Source organism: Vanessa tameamea, chromosome 31 (genome assembly GCF_037043105.1).
Source record: "Vanessa tameamea isolate UH-Manoa-2023 chromosome 31, ilVanTame1 primary haplotype, whole genome shotgun sequence".
Lineage (NCBI taxonomy): Eukaryota > Metazoa > Arthropoda > Insecta > Lepidoptera > Nymphalidae > Vanessa > Vanessa tameamea.
The window spans coordinates 4,457,547-4,480,055 of NC_087339.1; the positions used below are offsets into that span (position 1 = coordinate 4,457,547).

A 22,509-nucleotide genomic window follows, 5' to 3' on the forward strand; every position below is an offset into this window, starting at 1 on the left:
TTATTGAAAGGTGAAAAACATTAAAGTGATCCAAAATCTTTTCTCGAATGACCTGAACTTTAAAGCGCTGGAACTTTTTAAAAAATAAATCTTTCTCAGTGTCGTTTCAGGGCCGGATTTAGGAGAGGGCAACCGGGGTAACTGTCCTGGGGTCTCCACTTGATATATAAATTATAATAATATTACTAATTAATGTTTTAAAAGTTACAGTTATTAACAGATAAAATATACAAATTAATTTCTAAAATAATTATTAGGCTCCATACCTTTAAATTTGGCTCTGTGTCATTTACTTATAATTTAAAAATAAAGCAAAGAATTATATCGTATATATTTTTCGTTTCTTTGAGACTTTGCAATAAGTAGGCTTGATTTTTGTCTGTTTGTCTATGCGTGATAGCTTTTCTTAACGCAATAAAAATAACAATGTCTGACAAATTTGTCTATGTCACAAATCGAAATCAAACGCGTATTACAGACAGAAATAGACAGATTTACTTTTGCATCTATGAAATGTTGAATAAATATATTAATTCTAGAGGACGACTTCTTTGCCCCGAGCAAAATAAATATGAGACGTATATTGGACGCGACTATAAGTGAACTGTGGGCTGACAAAGAGAGGAAGTAAGTTTATATAACCAATAGACAAACATAGAGTTAACGTAGCCGATCATAAAGCTATGAATCAATCATATTTGAGAGAATTAGTATCAGGGATGTACCGTAACCTTTATAAATTAGTAGAATTTTGGATCAGACCTTAAAAAAACACTTAGAATCGTGTAAAAAAATTCCGAAGGTAAGTATTTCTACTTTAAACGACATTTTCTACTTTAAACATGAGCCGAGATGGCCTAGTGGTTAGAACGCGTGCATCTTAACCGATGATTTCGGGTTCAAATCCAGGCAGGCACCACTAAATTTCAAGTGCTTAGTTTGTGTTTATAATTGAACTCATGCTCGGTGTTGAAGGAAAACATCGTGAGGAAACCTGCATGTGTCTAATATCAACGAAATTCTGCCACATTTGTATTCCACCAAACCGCATTGGAGCAGCGTGGTGGAATATGCTCCAAACCTTCTCCTCAAAGGGAGAGAAGGCCTTAGCCCAGCAGTGGGAAAGTGCGTTTACTTGGAAGGTTTGCAAGAAAATCTTCTGGAATAGTTCTGTTAACGCGTCCATTTTGTATTTCAGGTTTACGTTATCAGATAGTGAATTGCCGTATTTCTTTAATTGGTGGTCTAGAAGACATGATACTGGTGAGTTAAGGATTTTCATAAGCGTCAGGAAGGGTTACGGAAAGCCGGTTGCCAATATTAAGAAACAGATACGTTGACATTCTTCCGTTTTAGTATTAATTTTCTTTCTCTTTCTCTCCAAGTTAGTGTGAGCAGGCAAAACTGAAAACCTCCTAAAAATAGTCAATCAGTTTTGCACTTAAAAACTTAATTTTACTCCCAAAATTCCGATAACAGTTTCGTCGACGTTCAAAACGGTATTTTTTCGCAAAATCACCATCACAGTGAATATTACAGTTTAATCGAGCTCTCGACCAATGACGTCGCGTCAATTTGCTGTCAAATGTTGTTTATTCGGCTTTTCTCCTCTTATGGTTGGAATAGAGTGTATGTAAGTTTCTTTGTTAGCGATAACTTTTAAATTCCTATACTGTTTTGAATGTATGGCGTATCCTTACGTCGTCCTATCATAGCTTCATAGTTGGATAGTTTTTATCGTGTTATCTTGTTGCCTTTGAAGTTAAAATTGAATATCTCCTTGCAGTTCGCCGGATGGTGTACGAGCTGATAAGACAGGGTCGCCTTATGATAGTTGGAGGTGGCTGGGGGATGGCGGACGAGGCCTCCACATATTACCAGTCCGTTATTGACAGTTATACGTATTCTTTGAGGTATTTTCATATTTATAAAAGTATATACGTGTTAATAAAAATAATGCAACAGATACGCCGCTGATCGTGACGTTATTTCCTTGATCGCCAAGCATGAGACGAATTATAAATATCGGCGTAGCTGTCGTAGGGCCATCGGCCCAGTGTTCTATTCTACGTCGGAGTTAAAACTTTATAATGTTGCTTTAAAATAATCCTACCTAGATTTTATTATAACATATATAGTCAAAAGTATAAATTATCATAATATAATAGTTCCACGTCAAGCTGGTTTTGCGGTAAAACCAAAAAAACATCTTTAATCAAAAGAGATATTTTTAATAAAAAGCAAATATGTTTAAGGGGACACCCGGGTTTGAACCGGGGACCTCTCGATCTGCAGTCGAATGCTCTACCACTGAGCTATATCCCCGATGACAATACATTTGAATTATAAAAATATTACTAACGCTTTAGCCTATTTAAGGAATTAGTTTAGACCAAAATGGAGTTACAAATAAAAAATCGCCAATGTCTTAATAATTCATTGTGCAGTTTTTGTCTCAGTAGCCTTTAGCAATTCGAGTTCATTGTAATTAAATTAATTAAATACCTTTTATTTAAGTTTAGTTGAGTTTATTTTTATTTATTATATAATGGTCAATGTGTGATTGGTCACCAGTCACCAATAAACATTGGTCAGCCAACTCGCCAGCTCCTGAAGCTAGAAAACCTCGACTCTGCTCACAAGTTTTTTTTTAATTCAAAATAATGCAATATAAGTTAAAGAGGGGGTGGAAAGTGGGGTTGAAGGCCCGATTATTTTTCTATGCACCGGGGCCCTTGTCCACCTAGCTACGCCACTGATTATAAACGGTGCAATTGTATCGTTATAAATGCCTTGGTGGTATAGCCCAAGGGAAGTACCACTCAGTCATCATAAATTCTACCGCCAAACACAATTACTAAGTCAATACTTAGTGTAATGTAATGTGTTCCGGTTTAAAAGGTGAGTGAGCTAGTGTAACAAGTCAAAAGGGACATAATATCATAGTTCTCAAGGTGGGTAACCCCTTTGGGTTCATGGGTCATGTAAAGAATAGTTCAAATGTCTTACAGCAGAAATCCCAATGAGCGGAAGTGACCACTTACAATCAGATTAGTGGTCTTCTTCTTAGTCTGCTCAGCTCGTCACGTTCAAAGTAATTTTTCAGAAAAATCAATGCTACGTTCCTCTCCTGCGGTCGGCCGCTGGTTGCTTGGCAAGCGGATACTTTCGGTCATTCGCGGGAATACGCGTCACTGATGGCCCAAATGGGATACGATGGGTTATTCATAAATCCTATCAGTTTCGACGATGAGATTATCAGAATGGATAGGAAGGCATTGGACTTTGTTTGGAGGGGGAGTGATGATTTGGGTATGACTGTATATTATAGCTGTTCCATTTCATAACACTCGTATAATTAATATGATTACTAACAGTATTTAAAACGGGATATTTACCATGTTTTTTATTTTTATTTGGTGGAGCTCGATATTTCGACATTATCTACGAATGTCTTGTTCACGAGACTAAAAAGATAAAAAACATGGTAAATATCCCGTTTTAAATACTGTTAGTAATAAAAATAACCATGTTAATTTAAAATCTTAATTAATATGATGTTACATAATCTTTCTATTTCACTTACTTTATACTTTATTGTACACCACAAAGTGGTGTGTGGTGGTGGAAATCTCGTGGTTTTGGGTACCCTCGGTTGGACCAAAAAGTATAAACATATTCAGTAGCAGTACGATGTTTGTTGGACCAATAAAAATATTTCTGTATAAATATATTCGTAGCAGTCCGAAGTTTGACAGTGCTACACTCCTTTGCTTCGCAAAAGCACACGAAGTTGGTTTCGTTCCATCGGAGTAAATAATGTAATTCACCAAAATGAATGATAGATTGCTAGTTTAACTTGTGAATAATCAGCGAGATCGAAATCAATCAGAAATATTTAAAGCGTTATTTTTTTGTTCAACTAAAACGTAGTTCCTCAAAATGATCTAGCTAGACCTGAGCGTCCTCGATGAGGTTGCCAGTTGCCGGCAAAACGTATACATACGATATACAATCTTGTAACTATGAGACATTATATGTGTATGTTAGATAACGATTGTCCACTATATGCGTAAGAATTTAATGAACAAATTTCTGAAAACTTTTCTATGTCCTTCATGTTACAGGACCAGAAACAGACATCTACACGCACAAACTATTCGACGGCTACTGGTCGCCACCAGGCTTTTGCTTCGACAGCATGTGCTCGGATCCACTTTTTATAACCTCAGATACCTTCTTCAGTAACGTCGATGAACGGGTAAGCTTATATAATATCTGCCTGACGTACTGAAGATAATGATTTTTCAAACATTTTCCTACCAATCTGAGATTTGAGAGGTGCTGGGATGTGGAATATTTATTGATTGCCTCGTTGCTGTTGGTTTTTGCTGCGTAGGCTCTCGAGGTCACGGTTTCAAATCCGTAAGGTCAATAAAAAGTGAGCTTTTCTGTTAAAAATACACAGCAACAGCTCGGAGTCTCGAAGTTGGATGTATCTACACTCCCTTGCGTCGAAAACGCGTAAAGGCTTTGCTCTTACGCCTGAACTCTCAAACTCAAATTTCTTTATTCAATATAGCATTACACTTACTTTTTTTTTTTTTTTTTTTTTTTTTTTAAATCTTTATTGAAAAGAGGCTTTAGTCGCTGAGCGACTATGTCAGCCCCATCGTTCTAATTTACAAATCACTAACTTCTTACCTTAATTAATTTGATTATCATAGAGTACACACTAATGGCCAATTTGGATGAAGGATTAGACAAAATCAAATTACATAACCCAACATCATGTAAATTAATATCAAATTCTAATTCTAATGTATCACGTTCAGCTCCAATCCGAGCACACTCCACCAATGCGTGGAAAACATCTTCTCTTTTATTGCATAATGAACAATTAGGAGACTGTACGGTTTTCATCATGAACCCGAACGCATTCAGTGGAATGTGTCCGGATCGGAGTCTTAAGCTTGTAACCAACATTTGTCTACTCAGCGGAACATTAATAAACCACGGTATTTTAGGCGGCTCATTCATAATGGTTTTATACCAAATACCTTTTTCCACTGACCTCTTGTTAAAATACTCCTTCCAAATTTCTATACAATTAATTTTAATATCTCTCAAAATATTTGTGAAAAAAGGTATATGGTTTACAGGTATACCTTCTACAATTCCCATCCTTGCACCAATATCAGCAATTTCATTACCTATCAAATTGACATGTGATGGGACCCACTGAAACTTAATATTTTTGCCGTGTGTTTGTAAATTCAAAAATAAATCCAAAATACAATATGCTACAGGCAACCCTCGCTTTCCCGAGGTGCACCGAGCTAAATGTTGTAGGGCACTTTTAGAATCACTAAGCACTACGAAATTATTACCTTGACATGAGTTGATGTATGATAAGCATTCAGATATTGCAAATAGTTCAGCTTCCATAATGGATATTTTGCTATTTAATTTAAATTTTGCGGTCGTATCAGCTTGTGGATCATAAAATGATGCCCCAATTCCGTTATCATCTCTGGATCCATCCGTGTAAATTTGATAGTAATCACTATACTTTTGTTGAATGGTTGCTATACAGTTTTCTAACAACATGACTGAGCTATGACTTCTTTTAGAACCATGTACATTATTGATGCAAAGACATAAATGTGAATTAATATCTATGTTAGTGACCCATGTAGATAGAGAAAACATTTCTAAAAGTTGTGAACTATGTACGTTTATATCAAATAGTTCATTGTATACAATAACTAGCAATGGTTTGGTTTTATTATTCCAATAACCAGAATTCTCACATATAGAAGCTAATTTCCGAATAACTGCAATAGTGTCACCGTTATCAAAAGACTTTGTTTTTAACAAAAATTTCGAAGCTAGATATCTTCTACGTAAAAACATCGGTTGTAAACACAATTCAGATTCCATCGTGTGTATAGGGCTACTCTTAATAAAACCTCCTATCATTCTCATTGCTTGGTTTTGAACCTTGTCTATTTTTTTCAAATTTGTCATGGCACTAGTGTCTATTAAAAAACTTGCATAATCTAACCTACTCCGTATGATTGAGATATACAACTGTCTTAAGTGTAATGGATGAACACCCCAAGATGATCCTACTAGTACATTAAATATATTTAAAAATTTCTTAGCTCTACTACATATTTCGTTAATTTGTTTTCCCCATCTTAATGACCTATCCAACCATAGACCCAGATACTTAACCGTTTGTACATTTTCAAGAGAGACCTCATCAATAAGAACATTAACCTGCTGGTGTAATCTACGTCTGGAAAATAAACATATTTTACTTTTTATTGGTGATAAATCCAGTCCTAAGTTCTTTAACATTATGGATAAACTATCTAATGCATTTTGTAAAGTAATAGTCATCAATCTTAAATTTTGGCCCGATACATACAAAACAAAATCATCTGCATACTGAGAAATAAAAACTCCTTCGATATTTTTACAGATAGCACTAGTTGCAACATTGAATAAAATTGGAGACATTGGATCCCCCTGCGCCAAACCCTTGCAAGTCCATCTTGTGACCGAGTTATTAGTTTGTGATTCTAATATAGTTATACGTCTTTCAATAAGATACTCCCAAATGTATCTGCATATAGAAGATCCAACTTCCATATCATCTAATATACGTGTAACCTGTACAATATCAATGTTATTATAAGCATTGTTTACATCTACAAAGCAACCTAATGTTTGTTGTTTATTTGAAAACCCAATTTGAATTTGGCAAACTAATCTGACTAAATTATCTAAACAAGATTGTGACTTTCTAAAACCTACAGTGCTATTAGAAAATAATTTATTTTTTTCAAAATGCCACTCAAGACGCCGTGTAATAATATTATGTAACATTTTACATAAACAAGAAATAAGCGATATTGGTCTTAAAGATGATATATCACTTGGATCACGACCCGGTTTTGGGATCGGCACAATCTTAACTTCCCTCCATTGTGGTGGTATTTTCCCTTCAAATAAAATTCTATTAAAGATATGAATTAATATTTGTTTGTTAGGAAAATGATATATCATCGAATATGAAATAGCATCAATACCTGGGGCCGTATCTTTAATTTTTAAAATATTGTTTAGTTCTTGTACCGAAATAGGGGATTCTAAATAACTATTATGAGAATGAAAATTGGGCGATTTTGGTAAAACGTAATCCGGCGTTAACTGTTTTAGGAGCATGCAGGCTTTTTCCCAATCCAAATTACTTTTGCAACTCTTGTAACCTTTAAGCCATTGCATTTTCCGCCACATCTCACCACTAGAAAGGACTTGTGAAATAGTACTGCAGAATTGTTGAAACGAATAGGCAATTGCCCGTCTAATAAGTTTTTGAACATTCGAGACTTTTTCTTTAAAATTACTTAAATTTATCGGTGTAGGATTCCGTCTAAGCTGTGCTAACTCTCGCCTCCGTTCAGCCACAGCTTTAGATAATTCGGGTGACCAATAAGGTTTCGGTTTGAATTTAGACGTGGGATTGTCACAAAACTTGATCACAGGGATCGATGCGTCAGCCGCTAAATTAATCAGTTCCACAATATTATCGTATATTTCTAAAATATCCCCCAAAATGTTAAAATTTTGTAGCTTGTCGTGTAGTATATTTCTATATTTTTGCCAATCTGCTTGTTTAAAATTACGTTTTTTAAAATAAAAGCCTGTTAATGTCATATCTATAGAAATACAAACCATTAAATGATCACTACCTAAGCTTTCATTTATTATATTCCAAGCAAAACGGAGAGCAATATCAGGGCTCGCAAATGAGATATCCGGGGAACTTTTCTGCCAATTATTTGAGGTGTATTTAATTCGCGTTGAATCTCCGTTGTTAAGTGAAACATAATTATATTCAACAGAAGCGTCATATATTTGAGCACCCCTACTATTTTGTTTCGACGACCAATTTAAATGGTGTGCGTTGAAGTCCCCCCCTATAATTGTTTTATGAGACAATTTTGAGAATAATAACTTCCAGTCGTAACTAGACGTGTTAATATTTGGCGGACAATATACTAAAATCACATTTTCTAAAAGACAACAGTTAAAAATTTGAATATGCAATGCTTGTATATGCCGGTTAGGTAAACTAATATTATTACACTGCGCTTTAATTGATTTATGAACAACAACAGCGATTCCTCCGTATGAGTCATCACGATCCTGCCTATAAACATTATATGAATTAATTTTTAAACAACTGCCGGGCTGCAACCAGGTCTCAGATATTAAACAAATATGTATTTTTTCCTGAAGTAAAATATTTTCTAAAGCATATAGTTTCGGTCTTAAGCTTTGAGCGTTCCATTGCAATAATTTAACTTTTATTACTTTGTTATTGCTATCCACTGATAAATTTACTGATAAATTCCAAAATACAACTCATATACGGCCAGTCAGAAATATTATCAACCACCACAAGAATAACCCATTCAATACAACACTTAATAGAATTTTGAAATTTTTCACTTAAAGTTAAATTTTTAATAAATAATATTTCTTTCAAACGTGATACAAGCTCGCTAAAATGCACCTCGCGTTTATTATTATTTATGTTACTATGGTCATCGTTATCAGTTGATCTGTGTGGAGTGCAGTCCGGCTCAATGCACCTGTCCCGCTCTGACTCATTCATTTTACTACTTGCTGTGCCGACTGTGTTTTTGACCTTGCTATTATTTTGTTGTGACTTAGTTCGCTTCGGAGTAAACAAATGTGAGAATTCTGGTAAGATTGGCGTATATTTATGCGTAGTAGATTCTTCATTTTGCAGATGTATAAAACTGTTTGAAGTAATAATATTTTGTTTTTCCTCGTTTTGTTTTATTATTTGCCGTGATTCCGGTAATGATTCTGGCCGCACATATAAATTACACGCACTCCGGTATGAGCAGTTAAACTCTGCCATTAATTCCCGTAACCTTTTTTCTCTTAAATAAATAGGGCAGTTCCTATTCAGCGCCATGTGATTACCATTACAATTCACGCACTTATATTCTTTAACTTCACAATTTTCATGTGAACCGCCACACTTAGGACAAATAATCACCCGAGACGAACATCTGGCTTTAGGATGCCCGAATTTCCAGCATCTTGAGCATTGTGTGGCCGGGAAAATGTACGGCTCCACCTTGGTACGCAAATTATCGATGTATACATAGGCCGGCAAGTAGGAACATTTAAAGTCAATACGCGCAACTTCACTAGGTATCCATTGGCCATCCTCATTTCTCCGTTTTAGTCTTTTTAAAGCTAAGATCTGTATGTTATTAGGACACTTAATCGCATCTAAAACCTGACTGTCAGTTAGTTCAAGGTCCACATTTCTTACAATTCCATGAGTAACGTTAACTTCTGACTCTCGATACACTCTCCAGCCTTTCTTTTCAAAATCCGGGCAACTTATAACTTTGCTAGCGTAGTCATCATTTGGAACTTCCAACTTAATTCTATACGGATTCATATATTTTATTTTTATTATTTCGATAAAGTTGAGTGATGTAAATAACTTGGCAATAGCAAATTGTTTTGGTAATTTTTCTCTACTCGATATAAAAATTTCAGTTCTAATTTGGCCTTGTTTCCTAATCTTCTTTTCCACCTTTGTCCATCCATTATCATCTTCCTCTCTGCTTCGCTTTATCGGTCTATCTAAAGTGATATTTTCTTTCTCTTTAACGTCCTCCTCCATGTATACATGCTCATAATTTTTCTTATTGTGATCCATTAGAATTGGCGATATCCAACCACGTAATTCTTCGTCCTGACTCATGTCTAAGTTTTTGTCTTTCTGCTCACACTCACAATCATCCGGATCCATACCTTACAATCTTTGCGGAAGCCTGCATAGCAGACCCGCCTTAATAAACGTAAACAACTAAGATAAGAATACGTTAATTATACTCGTAATAATCGGTCGGCGCGTGCGACGTACACGAGTACCGTGACAGGAATGAGCATTACACTTACTTATTGATAGTCAAATTAAACACTACCACCGGTTCGGAAAAGGAAACACACAGACCTGAGAAAAACCGGCGAAAGAAACTCAGCGGGTCTTTTTTTTTGTCAAACTAATTATTTAATTAGTATGTATTTACATATATTGAATATGAATAGAAATAGTCAGGAGGAGATTATGTCATTCCCAAGGTGTGCTATCAATCATAAACTAACTAATTGTATAGTAACCTTTCGCACACAAGCGTTCCTTAACATTTATTTTTGGCAACAGAGGCATTTTGAACGCTTTCCAGAATCCTCTTGTAGAACCATAAATTACTATAATAATTATATTATATTATATTATATTATATTATATTATATTATATTATATTATATTATATTATATTATATTATATTATATTATATTATATTATATTATATTATATTATATTATATTATACATTGTCCCACAAAAGAGTTACTGACTCTGTACCGTCGAGTAACTCTTTTCGATCCTCCCATTGGATCATGAGAGTGCACTCGTGTTTGGCTTAGCTGAACATCATGATCAGAACATATAATGGCGATCAGGGATGAGATTGACGACAATTAGAATGTCGATCTCGTATACCGTCATGTGCTGTCTCCGCCATGTCTCCTTCTGTGTGTGTAGCGCGTGTATAATATACATTGTTCGGTATATAAATGTCGGAGGAGCAGGATGCCGAACAACCCCACCGACTACGTTCTGAGCCGAGGTGCGATCTCATAGGAGACACCCTCAGGACGAACGTCACTCTCGAGCCCAAAAGGGTTCACCTTAAGGCAGAGTCTTAGCACTCGCCCCAACGTTCGGTGACGCTGTAAAGGCCAGTAGGGCCAAAAGCAATACACAAATACAGATAAAAAAAAGATGCCGAACATTTGGGTTCGGGGATTGATCCGGCATTTGGAAGACTATGTGGGCGTGAAATGGAGATATTCACAAAAATAAGACGTATTTAATATCGTCTAATCACTGTATTAATTGATTCAATAATCGTACATCACAAAAATATCAAAGGATTACAATGATTCATCCCGATTAAGAGCGAATGGGTTTGCAAGCAGCCATCGCATTCGAGTCGCTTGTCAAAACATAGCGGCTCGCGTTGCCATGACACTTACAACACCATTCGGGGTGACCCGCTCTTAAAAGTAAATCAGCCATCAAACATTATTGCCAACTACTCGATTCATTAATTATCCAAATCAACAACCAAAGTAACCGCGTCCCGTTCTATAAAATAATAATAAGTTAATGTATTTATTTCATTAGCGAAATTCCTATGTATTTTTATACGATAACATATTAATTTATTGATTTCCTGTAATTACAAAGTCACATCTGCTGGACTGCTCGTATCGACCGCAATTTTTTTTAAATATGTTTTAGGAATTCGTATGATTTCAGGTTGATCTCTTCGTTAAGTCTATACGAGACCGCCAGGCTCCAAGCTATAACACCAAACAAGTGCTGGTGATGATGGGTAAGAGGCTGGGCTACTTCAACGCGAAGATATGGTTCGAAAACATTGACAAGCTAATTGAGTAAGAATACGTGATATCTTTGCTTAGTCTAAGTAACTGTGGGGAATTCTACTTCTTATAACGGCTACGATATATTCTAAACTTTATTTCGATCCAATTTCGAATATTCTGTACAATACGAAAGTTCGGCTAAATTGTAACTTTTTCGATCCTATACCGATCCAATTTCAACCAAACCGTCGATCGTTGTGTTAAGGGAATGCAATGCTGGTATCCCGAAATACCGGGATACATTTTGCGGGTCTAATCTCGGTAAAAAAAATTGCGGGCCTGTTTTTTCTTTTTTTTTTATGGTATAAGTAGGCGTTTTTTCCTGTTATATTTGGAGTAGAATATAGAATTGTCCGTAACCTTCAAACTTTCCACTGTTTGGCTCAGTTGGCTTCTAACGTTGGAACTCCTCAACGGTCAACTGCATAGACAAGAAATTTGAAATTGAAATTCAAATGATTTGTTAAAAATACATTAATAAATAAAGTATATTATTCAACACAAGATTATGTAGATGATTGTAAAGCTGTTGATTTCCAGGCAGGATATATTATATATTTAATCAGTGGCGTAGCTATCTTAGGGCCATGTGGTGCAGTAAACCTGGGCCCCGGATCTCAGGGGGCCCTCTAAACTAAACTTTGAAAAGAGCGGGTCAGCCAACTCGCCAGCTCCGGAAGCTAGAAACCTCTACCCTGCTCACAAGATTATTTTTCTTTCTATAATTTTGAAGGGCAATATAAGTTAAAGTGGGGGTGGAAAGAGGGGGTGAGAGCCGGATCATTTTCCTATGCACCGGGGCCCTTGCCCACCTAGCTACGCCACTGTATATAATTGTATTAAATTAACATAATATATTTCAATTGGAAAAGAGTAACTACTGAGTTTCCTGCCGGTGTTGGATTCGCGTTAAATGTTTGTGTAAAATGGCGATTCAAAAGTTGTTCTAAAGGCTTACTTGACTAAAGTATATTTTGAATTGGATTAAATACCTTTATTAAAGTATTTATTTTTTTTACAGTAATGTTAACAAAAAGTCTTACAAAGATGGCGACCAAATAAATGTCATGTATTCAACGCCTGCTTGTTACTTGAAGTCTGTTTATGAAGAAAAGTTGAGTATTTTATCTATACTATTGTTATAATGTACCTCTGTCTGTGTTTTGCTCTTCCATGGTCAAACCATTGTTTTCATTCATGAATATATATCAATTTTCAATATATCATTGTTTAGAGTTTGCTTCATAATATGGAATAATTTTACGGTTTTCTACACAAAGGTTGCGTGGAAGAAATCGCTGCTTCAGCGCTCTAGGCACCTTATAAAACTTTTGTAATTTTAATTTCCTTATTTATATTTTAACAGCGACCTGCCCCGGCTTCGCACGGGTGCAATGTGTGTTATCCCTAAGAGAAAGACTCATACCATCACGGACTTTTTAAAGACCTTTTAAGGTGGACGTTACTGTAGTACTTTATTTTGATCTATCTCGTAGGGTTCAGACCAAGTTTGCAATTTAAGTGCAAAAAATGTTAAACACATTTTTTGCACTACGACATCGACATCACATTAGAAACCTCTAAAATTATCAGTATTTCTCAACTGCATAATGCATTTGTTATACATATAAACCTTCCTCTCGAATCGCTCTACCAATAAAAAAAAATGCATCAAAATCTGTGGCGAAGTTTTTAAGATCTAAGCATACATAGGGACAGAAAGCGGGAAGCGACTTTGTTTTATACTATGGAGTGACTAGCTAAACGTCCCTTCACGCAGGTTTTTTTTTGTAGGTTTTGGTTGCCGGACGAGCATATGGGCCACTAAATGGTAAGTGGTCACCACCGCCCATAGACAAAGGCGCTGTAAGAATAATTAACCATTCCTTACATCACCTTTGTGCCACCAACCTTGGTAACTAAGATGTTATGTCCCTTGTGCTTGTGATTAAATTCGTTAAAATTCTCGGATTTTCTTGATGCATGTTGCACGTGTGAACCTTCCTCTTGAGTCGATCTGTTTGTTCAAGAAAGCCGCATTAAAATCCTTTGCGTAGTTTAAAAGATCTAATCGTACAGACGGATGAACCTGATATTGTTTTATACTACGTAGAGATATACCGTGAACGAGTAATATCAAACAAAATAGTATATTTTTCGTAATTTCAGTCCAGTTTTGGAAACAAAGCAGGATGACTTCCTTCCCTACGCATACGATAAATATTCGTATTTATCCGGAATGTATACGTCTCGTCCGACGTTCAAATACTTGGTGAGGGAAGCTAACATATTCCTACAGGTAAACCAATTTTGTCATGATATTTTTTTCTCTGATTACTTCCATAGATATTTGCGTGTTCAGAAATGTCCGCGAAGTGTATGCCATGCCCATAATATCAGTATCCAATGGGACGGCAGATCTGACACGACCAGAAATTTTGAAGCTATAAGACAAACTTTGCGTGGAGATAAATATTGCAAGCAGATGGTAAGCCATTTTGGTCCTTAGTGACAATACAATACCCACTGAATTGAATTGTCACTAAGGACCAAAATGCCTTACTAGATTTTATGCATGCTTTTTATAAACTGTGGACGGGTACGTATCATCTGATGGTAACTGTTCACAAACGCCCATAGGCCGTAATAAGAAACATTAAGAAACATCAGTGATAATCATTGTATGTGCACAAGATGTAAGGATAAGCTTATAACGCCAATTTTCCGACTCCGCAAAGTCAATAAATCCTTCTTGGGGCAAGCTATTCGGTTCTATAATAACATTCCACAGATATTTTTAACTTTGCCGTTTCATAATTTCGAGTCATTTGTAAGAAATACATCGGTAAAGAAGGCATATTATTCGATACAAGATTATATTGATGATAAAAAAAGCGTGGAGTTAACGCTTGTTGACTTCCAGGCGGGAGACATGACATACATATATAATTGTATTTAACTAACATGATTGTATTTTTAAATGTTGAAAAAGAGTAACTATACTGAGTTTCTTGCCGGTCCTTCTCGGTAGAATCTACATTCCGAACCGATGGTAGCATTCACTTAATATATTTTGTAAAATGACGATTCAAAAGTGCTTGTAAAAGCCTACTTGACTAAAGTATATTTTGATTTAATTTGAACATTGTAAGTGAATAAACCTAACACAATCTCCTAAATCTTTTTTCCTTAGTTTGACAATTTGGATTTGTCCTACAACAGACTGTTTTATAAAAATAGTTGCTCGAGCAAATAAGCCACTTGATATTAATTTACCATCACACAAAAACATTGGCGTCGTAACCATTCCTTACATCACCAAAGCGCCACCAACCTTGGAAACTAAGATGTTGAGTTCCTCGTTCCAGTTACGTTAGTTTATTAAAGCGGAACACAATAATACTGAGTATTGTATTGTGGCTTGGTGTAATGTGTGATCACTTTGTGGTACTTACTGACAATTTTTTTTTTTTTAAATGGCGCTACTTAATCTTCAAATGTATGCTTTATTGACAGATGTCAAAGCAGTTACAAGTTTTAGGCAACTTGGGGAATAATGATGCTTTGTTCGAGGAATTTATGTGGATTATGGGTATGATGTCTATTTACTTTAAGATTACATATCTTATATATTAGTAGCGTAAGCCGATTTTTGTCCCAGCGATTATGGGACGGTAGCTGCACATAAAAGATCGGCTATGGTCTCATTGTGAAGAACTCCAGCCGTAGATGTGCAGAGAATTAAAGAGGATTCTTGATTGCATTTTACTAAATTGTTACAATTTAATATTAGGTAATTTTGGAGAGCGGAAAAAAGTTACTGGCCGGTTAGAGTATACCCCAATTCTAACTTAACTAATGTACTGGCAATAAAAATTTAATTTAAATAAGGTTTCAACATTTTCGCGCCAAATGTAGATGAGTGTCTTGAAGTTTACAATGGAATGAAATCAAAACAAAAGCTGTCATACGTTTTGAAACTTCCAAAAAATCTTTTGAATAAACGCGGAGTTTCGCGTCTGACCTACTAGTAAATTAATAATAAATCTATTTATAGAACGATTACTTAAACTAAAGACTTTTGGCAATGTTTTTAATACCCTTTAAGTGGATATAAAATAAGTATTCCGAATAAATTTGCCTCGATTCGCTTACCTTTTTGAAACAAGCTTTTATTGTGCGTTATCTTCGACCACCACCAAAATTGTTTGGAGAATTTACTCTGAGGTTGGAGAACAGGTTTAAATTTCAACTATAAGAATAGAATTTGGCCCAAATGTTAACTATAGGTGATATTAAATAATTGTCAAATATCACAGACACATTGACAATAATTATTTTATTAGTGACGAGATACGAAGTGAGTTTTTTCAGAATAGCACCGCGATCAATGATATTATATTTCCACATTAGGTGTATCACAGGACCACAATATAATATCTGGTGCGATGAGACCCCACGTACTTAGTTTTTATACGAAGAAATTATACCTTGCGGTACAGAGATCTACTCTACTGATAGAGGAGGCGTTCAAGTAAGTTCCAAGTCATTTATTTTCGATATTTTTTCGTTTTATATGTATAAGCAAAGATAGAACATTTGACTATCCTCCTTTCTCCTCTTTTCTCAACTGTTTTTCTCTCTTTCTAATGGTAGCTAACAATATAATTGTAAAAAAAGGGATCTGTCATTTGCTACGGTTGGTACGAGGTTCCCTTTGAGTACTCTATGTATTGTGTATTAAATAACAGAACCAATGGTATAAATTAATGACGAAATTGTTACACAATAACAAAAGAATAGTTAAAAGAATATTATATAAAATTGTATGTAGAATGAGAAAGGGAAAAAGAGGGAAAGACACCTGAAGGACTTTTAATAACGCATTTTTCATAATTGACGACTTCTGACAATTCATGCTATTGAAAGTCACAAAAGAACTTCGTTTCAATATCATAGGAAATGAACATAATAATCGGTGGAGCCTACCACCGAGTCATTTGAGTAAGCCTGTGTCAGTAGGTACCACCCACTCAATAGCAATATTGGCAGTGTTCCGGTTTGAAGGATGAGTGAGCCAGTGTAACTACAGTCACAAGAGACGTAACATCTTAGTTCCCAAGGTTGATGTCGCGTAACGACGTAAATGGTTTAAATTTCTTACAGCGGTAACTATGATCACCGCCGATATTTTTGATCACTTACAATAAGATCTTGATTTAAATAATCTGTATATGTCTAAATATATGGTATATTCCTAACAGATGTATATAATATAATGGAATTCATTATTTTAGTAAGATTCGTGGATGTCCAAAAACGACGGAGTACCGATTGTGTTTCTTCAATCACTCAGCTTGTCCCAATACGGAGAAGAGTACCTTTCATGTGAGTCCTCAAACGCTTTATAAAACTAATTCACATAAACGAGATGGCCCAGTGGTTACAACGCGTGCATCCTAACCGATGATTTCGGGTTCAAACACACTGAATTTTCATGTGCTTAATTTGTGTTCATAATTCATCTCGTGCTCGGCGGTGAAGGAAAACATCGCGAGGATACCTGCACGTGTCTAATTTCAACTAAATTCTGCTACATGTGTATCCACTATTGGAGCAGCGTGGTTGAATATGCTCCAAACCTTCTCCTTAAAAGGAGAGGAGGCCTTAGCCCAGCAGTGGGAAATTTAAAGGCTGTTAATGTTGCGATGCAATGCAAAACAAGTACTACAGTGTCTTGACAAATTTCCGTCACGTTGTTTACAAGTGAGATGTCTACAAAATTCAAAAGAGCGCGTGCAAAAACACGTGTACAAATCAATGGTAAATCTATCTAGACCTGATACTTTGGGTGCAATGGATCTGTTCGTGCTTTCCGAGGCACGGTGTACGATTGCACGACTGAGAATTCTCTCGACTCGACGGAAAAAAATACAATGAACTGTCGTTCCGAGACGTTTCGGAACTTTTTGGAAATATACTTTTTAAACTATTGTATTGCACTAAATATAATTTGAAATTTCAGATAATGGTGTACAATCCCCTGGCTTGGTCGGTGACGATGCCAGTGAGATTACCGATTTTAAATAAAATGTACGATGTGTTTGATCCAAAAGGTATGTATTCACGAATAGCTCGTGGAAATGTTTTTACTTGGTCGAGTTTTACGCAAGCCCATCTGGGTAGGTTTGGTGTCATTATATATTCTACCGCTAAGTAGTAATATTTAGTATTGTTTTGTGTGTGTTTAAAGGAGTGAGACATAGCATCATAGCATCCAAGGTTGAATGCTTAATATTTCTTACATCGCTCAAGTCTATGGGCGGTGTTGACCACTTACTATCAGGTGACTATTTGTCGTTTACCTTCCTACCTTCCTACCTTCCTACCTTCCTACCTTCCTACCTTCTGTGACCAACATTTTGGTACCAAATTCGGTATTTGGTAATCAATATCTTTCTTTGATTTTGTACTGAAATATATATATATATTTTAAATATTAGTAATTAATATCATGAATTAGTTATCTAAACTAATATTATAAATATAAAATTAACTCTTTGCGTGTCTCTCTGTAACGCTCTCACGGCTAAAGAACAAAGGCTACTTCTTTATACGTAAATCCTACGACCGCCCTTAACACGCGGACGATATAAACTGTAACATTTATTTCCAACTAAGACCAAAATTATAGTAAATGCCTAAAAAGATATATTAATACTTTTAATTTAACACAGATCATATAACAATCATTGCAGGAGATAAAATGAAGGCTGTTGCCATGAAAATACCAGAACAAGTAAAGAAAATACCAAACAGACGCAGTAAAGCCGTAACCGAACTGGTTTTCATGGCTAAACTCCCAGCGTTAGGTTTCAAATCGTATTTCGTCGACGAGACGGAAACATTACGACGGAAGAAATCAATAATAAAGAAAATCAACAAAAAAACGCAAAAGAAATATTTCATACGACAAACGGCTAGGGATAACGCAACGTATTTCAATGACGAAGAAAATAATTATTACAAGGAAATTAAATCAATGAATAATATAAGTAACATTAACGCAGCTGATGATTATAACGATATTGTAGTTCCCACGAGAACTGAAACCCCTGATTTCATTAATTACATTAATGATAAAATGACAACGCAGAACGATGACGTCACAACTGATAAAAGTATTATCAAAGATACGATTTTAGAAGATGATTCGAATCGTAATTATATGGAAAAAGAGAAATATTTATTTGAAGAATCCACTGAGAGTTTTATAAGAAATAAGGTATGTTAAATTTTATCGTTAAAGTTAAACAAAATACTAGTATTACTTCATAGTTTTATCGCTTTAATAACATAAAAAGAAAAACAGTTTTTTTCCAAATAGAAAAATCGAAATTCTCGGCTTTTCTCTGCTATAATACGTATTTATTATACATATAATCCTTCCTCGTGAATCCCTCAGTTTATTGATCAAAACTGCATTAAAATCCATTGCGTTATTTAAAAGATCTAAGCGTGCAGACCGCCGGAAGCGACTTTGGTTTACACTGTGTAAATATTGGTATTCTAATGCATCCGAATTTGACTCAAACATTTAAATTTAAGTACAATATAACAATATCAATATATATCCATCTCGTATTGTGTTACTTTTCGAACATTTTTCGTCGTGACGACCTCCGTGGTCGAGTAGTGTGTACACCGGTTTTCATGGGTACGCCACTCCGAGGTCCCGGGTTCGATTCCCGGCCGAGTCGATGTAGAAAAACTTCAATAGTTTTCTATGTTGTCTTGGGTCTGGGTATTTGTTACTTCTGATGTCCATAACACAAGTGCTTTAGCTACTTACATTGGGATCAGAGTTATGTATGTGATGTTGTCCAATATTTATTTATTTTATTTATTTATTCGTCGTATATATTTAAGAAAAGCTATGAACATATCATATGAGGAATGAGGACCATGTTGTGAGGAAGGTCTTAATGGATTTAAATGGATGTAGAGGTAGGGGACGACCAAAGAAACGGTGGCTGGATTGTGTGAAAGACGATATGGTTAGAAAGAATGTTACTTGTGAGATGACGTCCGACAGAGATGTATGGAAGAAGACATGCTGCGCTGACTCCAAGTAAAATTGGGATAAGGGCAGGAGGATGATGAGCTATGAACATATCCCTGTAGTGATAAGTTAGTTAATATATTTGTAAGTGATTATATAATTTCAAATGTCATTATTTTTAGTACATCCAGATTAATTTAAACGAATATCGAAAGGTATCCAGCTTAAATCTTTCAAATGGTATCAATATAAACTTAGATTTGCAATTTTATTTCTACGTCTCGGACGATCCTTTACAACTAAATAACACCAAGAGGAGTCCTGGCGCTTATATTTTTCGACCCATGGACAACGAACCGGAACCGATTATAGACAACTTCGAAACGAAAATATACAAAAGCTATATATTAGAAGAAATACATAGTAAATACTCGGATTACGCTTCTTTTGTACTGAGACTGTATGTCGATAGTCCAGTACTGGAAGTTGATTGGATAATTGGTCCGGTTCCCGTGAGTGATCATTTGGGCAAAGACGTTTTTATAAGATACATGACTGACTTGGAAAACAATGGAGTTTTCTATACAGATGCCAATGGAAGGCAGATGGTTAAAAGGATAAGGAATAAGAGAGCGTTGTACGAGCCATATAATTTAGATCATGTTGCAGGTAATGTAACGCTAAGAAATTAATTTCTTTTAAAGATTTTGAAATTAGAAATTAAAAAAAAAAACAAATTGATAAATTAGTTTTGAGCATCGACTAATCATCTTGATTTTGAGTCTTTGTCTGGAAATAAAACAGGTATATTAAAAAAAAAAAAACTGTAGGACAAATGACAATGACGTTTGTGGAGATTTCATTTCTAGGAAAAATATCGATTCTTTATTCAAATCATTTTCAACTAATCATCTATACTAATATTATAAATGCCAAAGTAACTCTGTCTGTCTGTCGTTCTTTTACGGCCGAACAACTGACCGAATTCGATGAAATTTGGCATTAAGCAAGAAATGACAGATTTGGGTGACAATTCATTATTAATACATTTCTGAAACGAACCTCAGTTTTTCTTATGTTGATAAGCCACATTTTATGTTTGATAATATATTTTAGGTAACTTTTATCCAGTAACATCTAGAATTTATATGGAAGACACAAAGAAAAACTTGCGTTTATCGATTTTCAACGATCGTTCCCAAGGCGGCGCATCCCTTCAAGACGGTTCTATCGACTTAATGGTTCACAGGCGAATATTAACGGACGATAGTGGCGTACAAACATATTTAAATGAAACGGAAAATGATGCTGGAATCATTGTCAGGGGAACACACTACTTATATCTAACGAAAGCCGATTTTAAACAAAATCGATTATTCGAAAAGAAATTCCTCAAAGAAACCGAACTGAAACCACAGATAATAGTGTCAAAAATAAGTCAAATGACAGATAAAACATACTGGCTCAAATACAAGAATCAATTTTCAGGTTTAAAAACTAAACTGCCCTTTGGAGTACACATTTTGACATTACAGCAATGGGATCAGCATACGTTACTGTTGAGGTTAGAGAATTATTTAGAAAATATCGACGTCGTCGCAAATAGAATTAAGAGGATATTTTTAAGAGATTTATTTGTGAATGTTAAGTTGAAAAAAGTTTCAGAGACAAATTTATCGGCCAATATTAATTTAATTGATTGGGTTCCGCTGCTATGGCGCACTAATGGGACTTTTGTAAAGAATTTCAATGAATTTTATGGTGATGGGAAAATTGAATACAGCAACGACGTGTTGGGTTCGCTTGAAGATGTCGATTTAAATAAAGAGGTCACTTTAATTCCGCAGCAAATAAGAACTTTTTTAATTGATTTTGTATACCTATTTTGATTAATAAAGATATATTTTTTATCTATAGTTTTTTTTTCCGTAATATGTTCTTTGATTGAAATTATATTCTTGGCCAAAAAAAATTAACGTAAATATGTAATAACGCCACTATTATTAAAAAAAAAAACGAACCTATAATTGGCGCATTTTTTCCTGCATCATCATCATCCTCCTGTCTTTATCCCTATTTACTTGAGGTCGGCGCAGCATGTCTTCTTCTTCCATACTTCCCGATCTGACGTCATCTCACAAGTAACATTCTTTCCAGCCAAATCATCTTTCACACAATCCATCCATCTTTTCTTTGGTCGTCCCCTTCCTCTATATCCATCCACGTTCATGCTCAAGACCTTCCTCACAATATGTTCCTCATTCCTCCGCATAACATGCCCATACCATGATATGAACTTCCTCTTATGTACATTTTTTCCTGCCGTGGCGTTATAGTACAAAAATACATAAGTCCCAGAAAATGTAGTTGAGTAACATGTAATTTGTGAGTACCTGACATCTCGTTCTCAGCAGTAAAGGAAAATATTGGGAAGTCTGCATGTAACGGATAAAATCCTGTCACATGTTGATCCGCCAACAGCAGCAGGAGCCGGGCAGGGCCGGATTTAGGGGAGGGGTAACCCGGGCTACTGCCCCGGGACCTCCACAATAGAGGTTCCAACGAGTTAAGAATTTTAATGTAACATATGTTTAGATATCTAGATGTATCCAAATGATATCAATATAGTATTATCGTTTTAAAAGTTACTGTTAGTACTAACAGTATTTAAAGGTGAAAGTGACAGTGGCAGTGGTAACCAGTGTTTACGCAGCAAACGTACGAGAAAGGAGGTAGTCCGATATGGACACTTCTAATGCCGTCGACATCTACCCGCAAACGTCAGTCTCGTGAACAAGACATTCGTAGGTAATGTCGAAATATCGAGCTCCACCAAATAAAAATAAAAAACATGGTAAATATCC

General features: G+C 35.4%; 1 protein-coding gene and 1 non-coding gene across 2 annotated transcripts; one reads left to right on the forward strand and one right to left on the reverse strand.

The window, feature by feature from the left end:
• The first annotated feature begins 571 nt into the window (after positions 1 to 571).
• LOC113393717 (lysosomal alpha-mannosidase-like) lies at positions 572 to 21,564 on the forward strand. The gene is made up of 15 exons (XM_064220057.1): positions 572 to 627; positions 1,199 to 1,263; positions 1,787 to 1,913; positions 3,107 to 3,312; positions 4,128 to 4,261; positions 11,456 to 11,592; positions 12,605 to 12,697; positions 13,753 to 13,882; positions 15,100 to 15,175; positions 15,997 to 16,117; positions 16,881 to 16,971; positions 17,609 to 17,699; positions 18,342 to 18,868; positions 19,828 to 20,314; positions 20,762 to 21,564. Exons 1-15 carry the CDS (start codon positions 572 to 574, stop codon positions 21,532 to 21,534), a joined length of 3,114 nt encoding a protein of 1,037 aa, XP_064076127.1. The 3' UTR covers positions 21,535 to 21,564.
• Trnac-gca (transfer RNA cysteine (anticodon GCA)) lies at positions 2,254 to 2,325 on the reverse strand. The gene has a single exon. It is a non-coding gene; the product is annotated as a tRNA-Cys (tRNA).
• Positions 21,565 to 22,509: the final 945 nt, after the last annotated feature.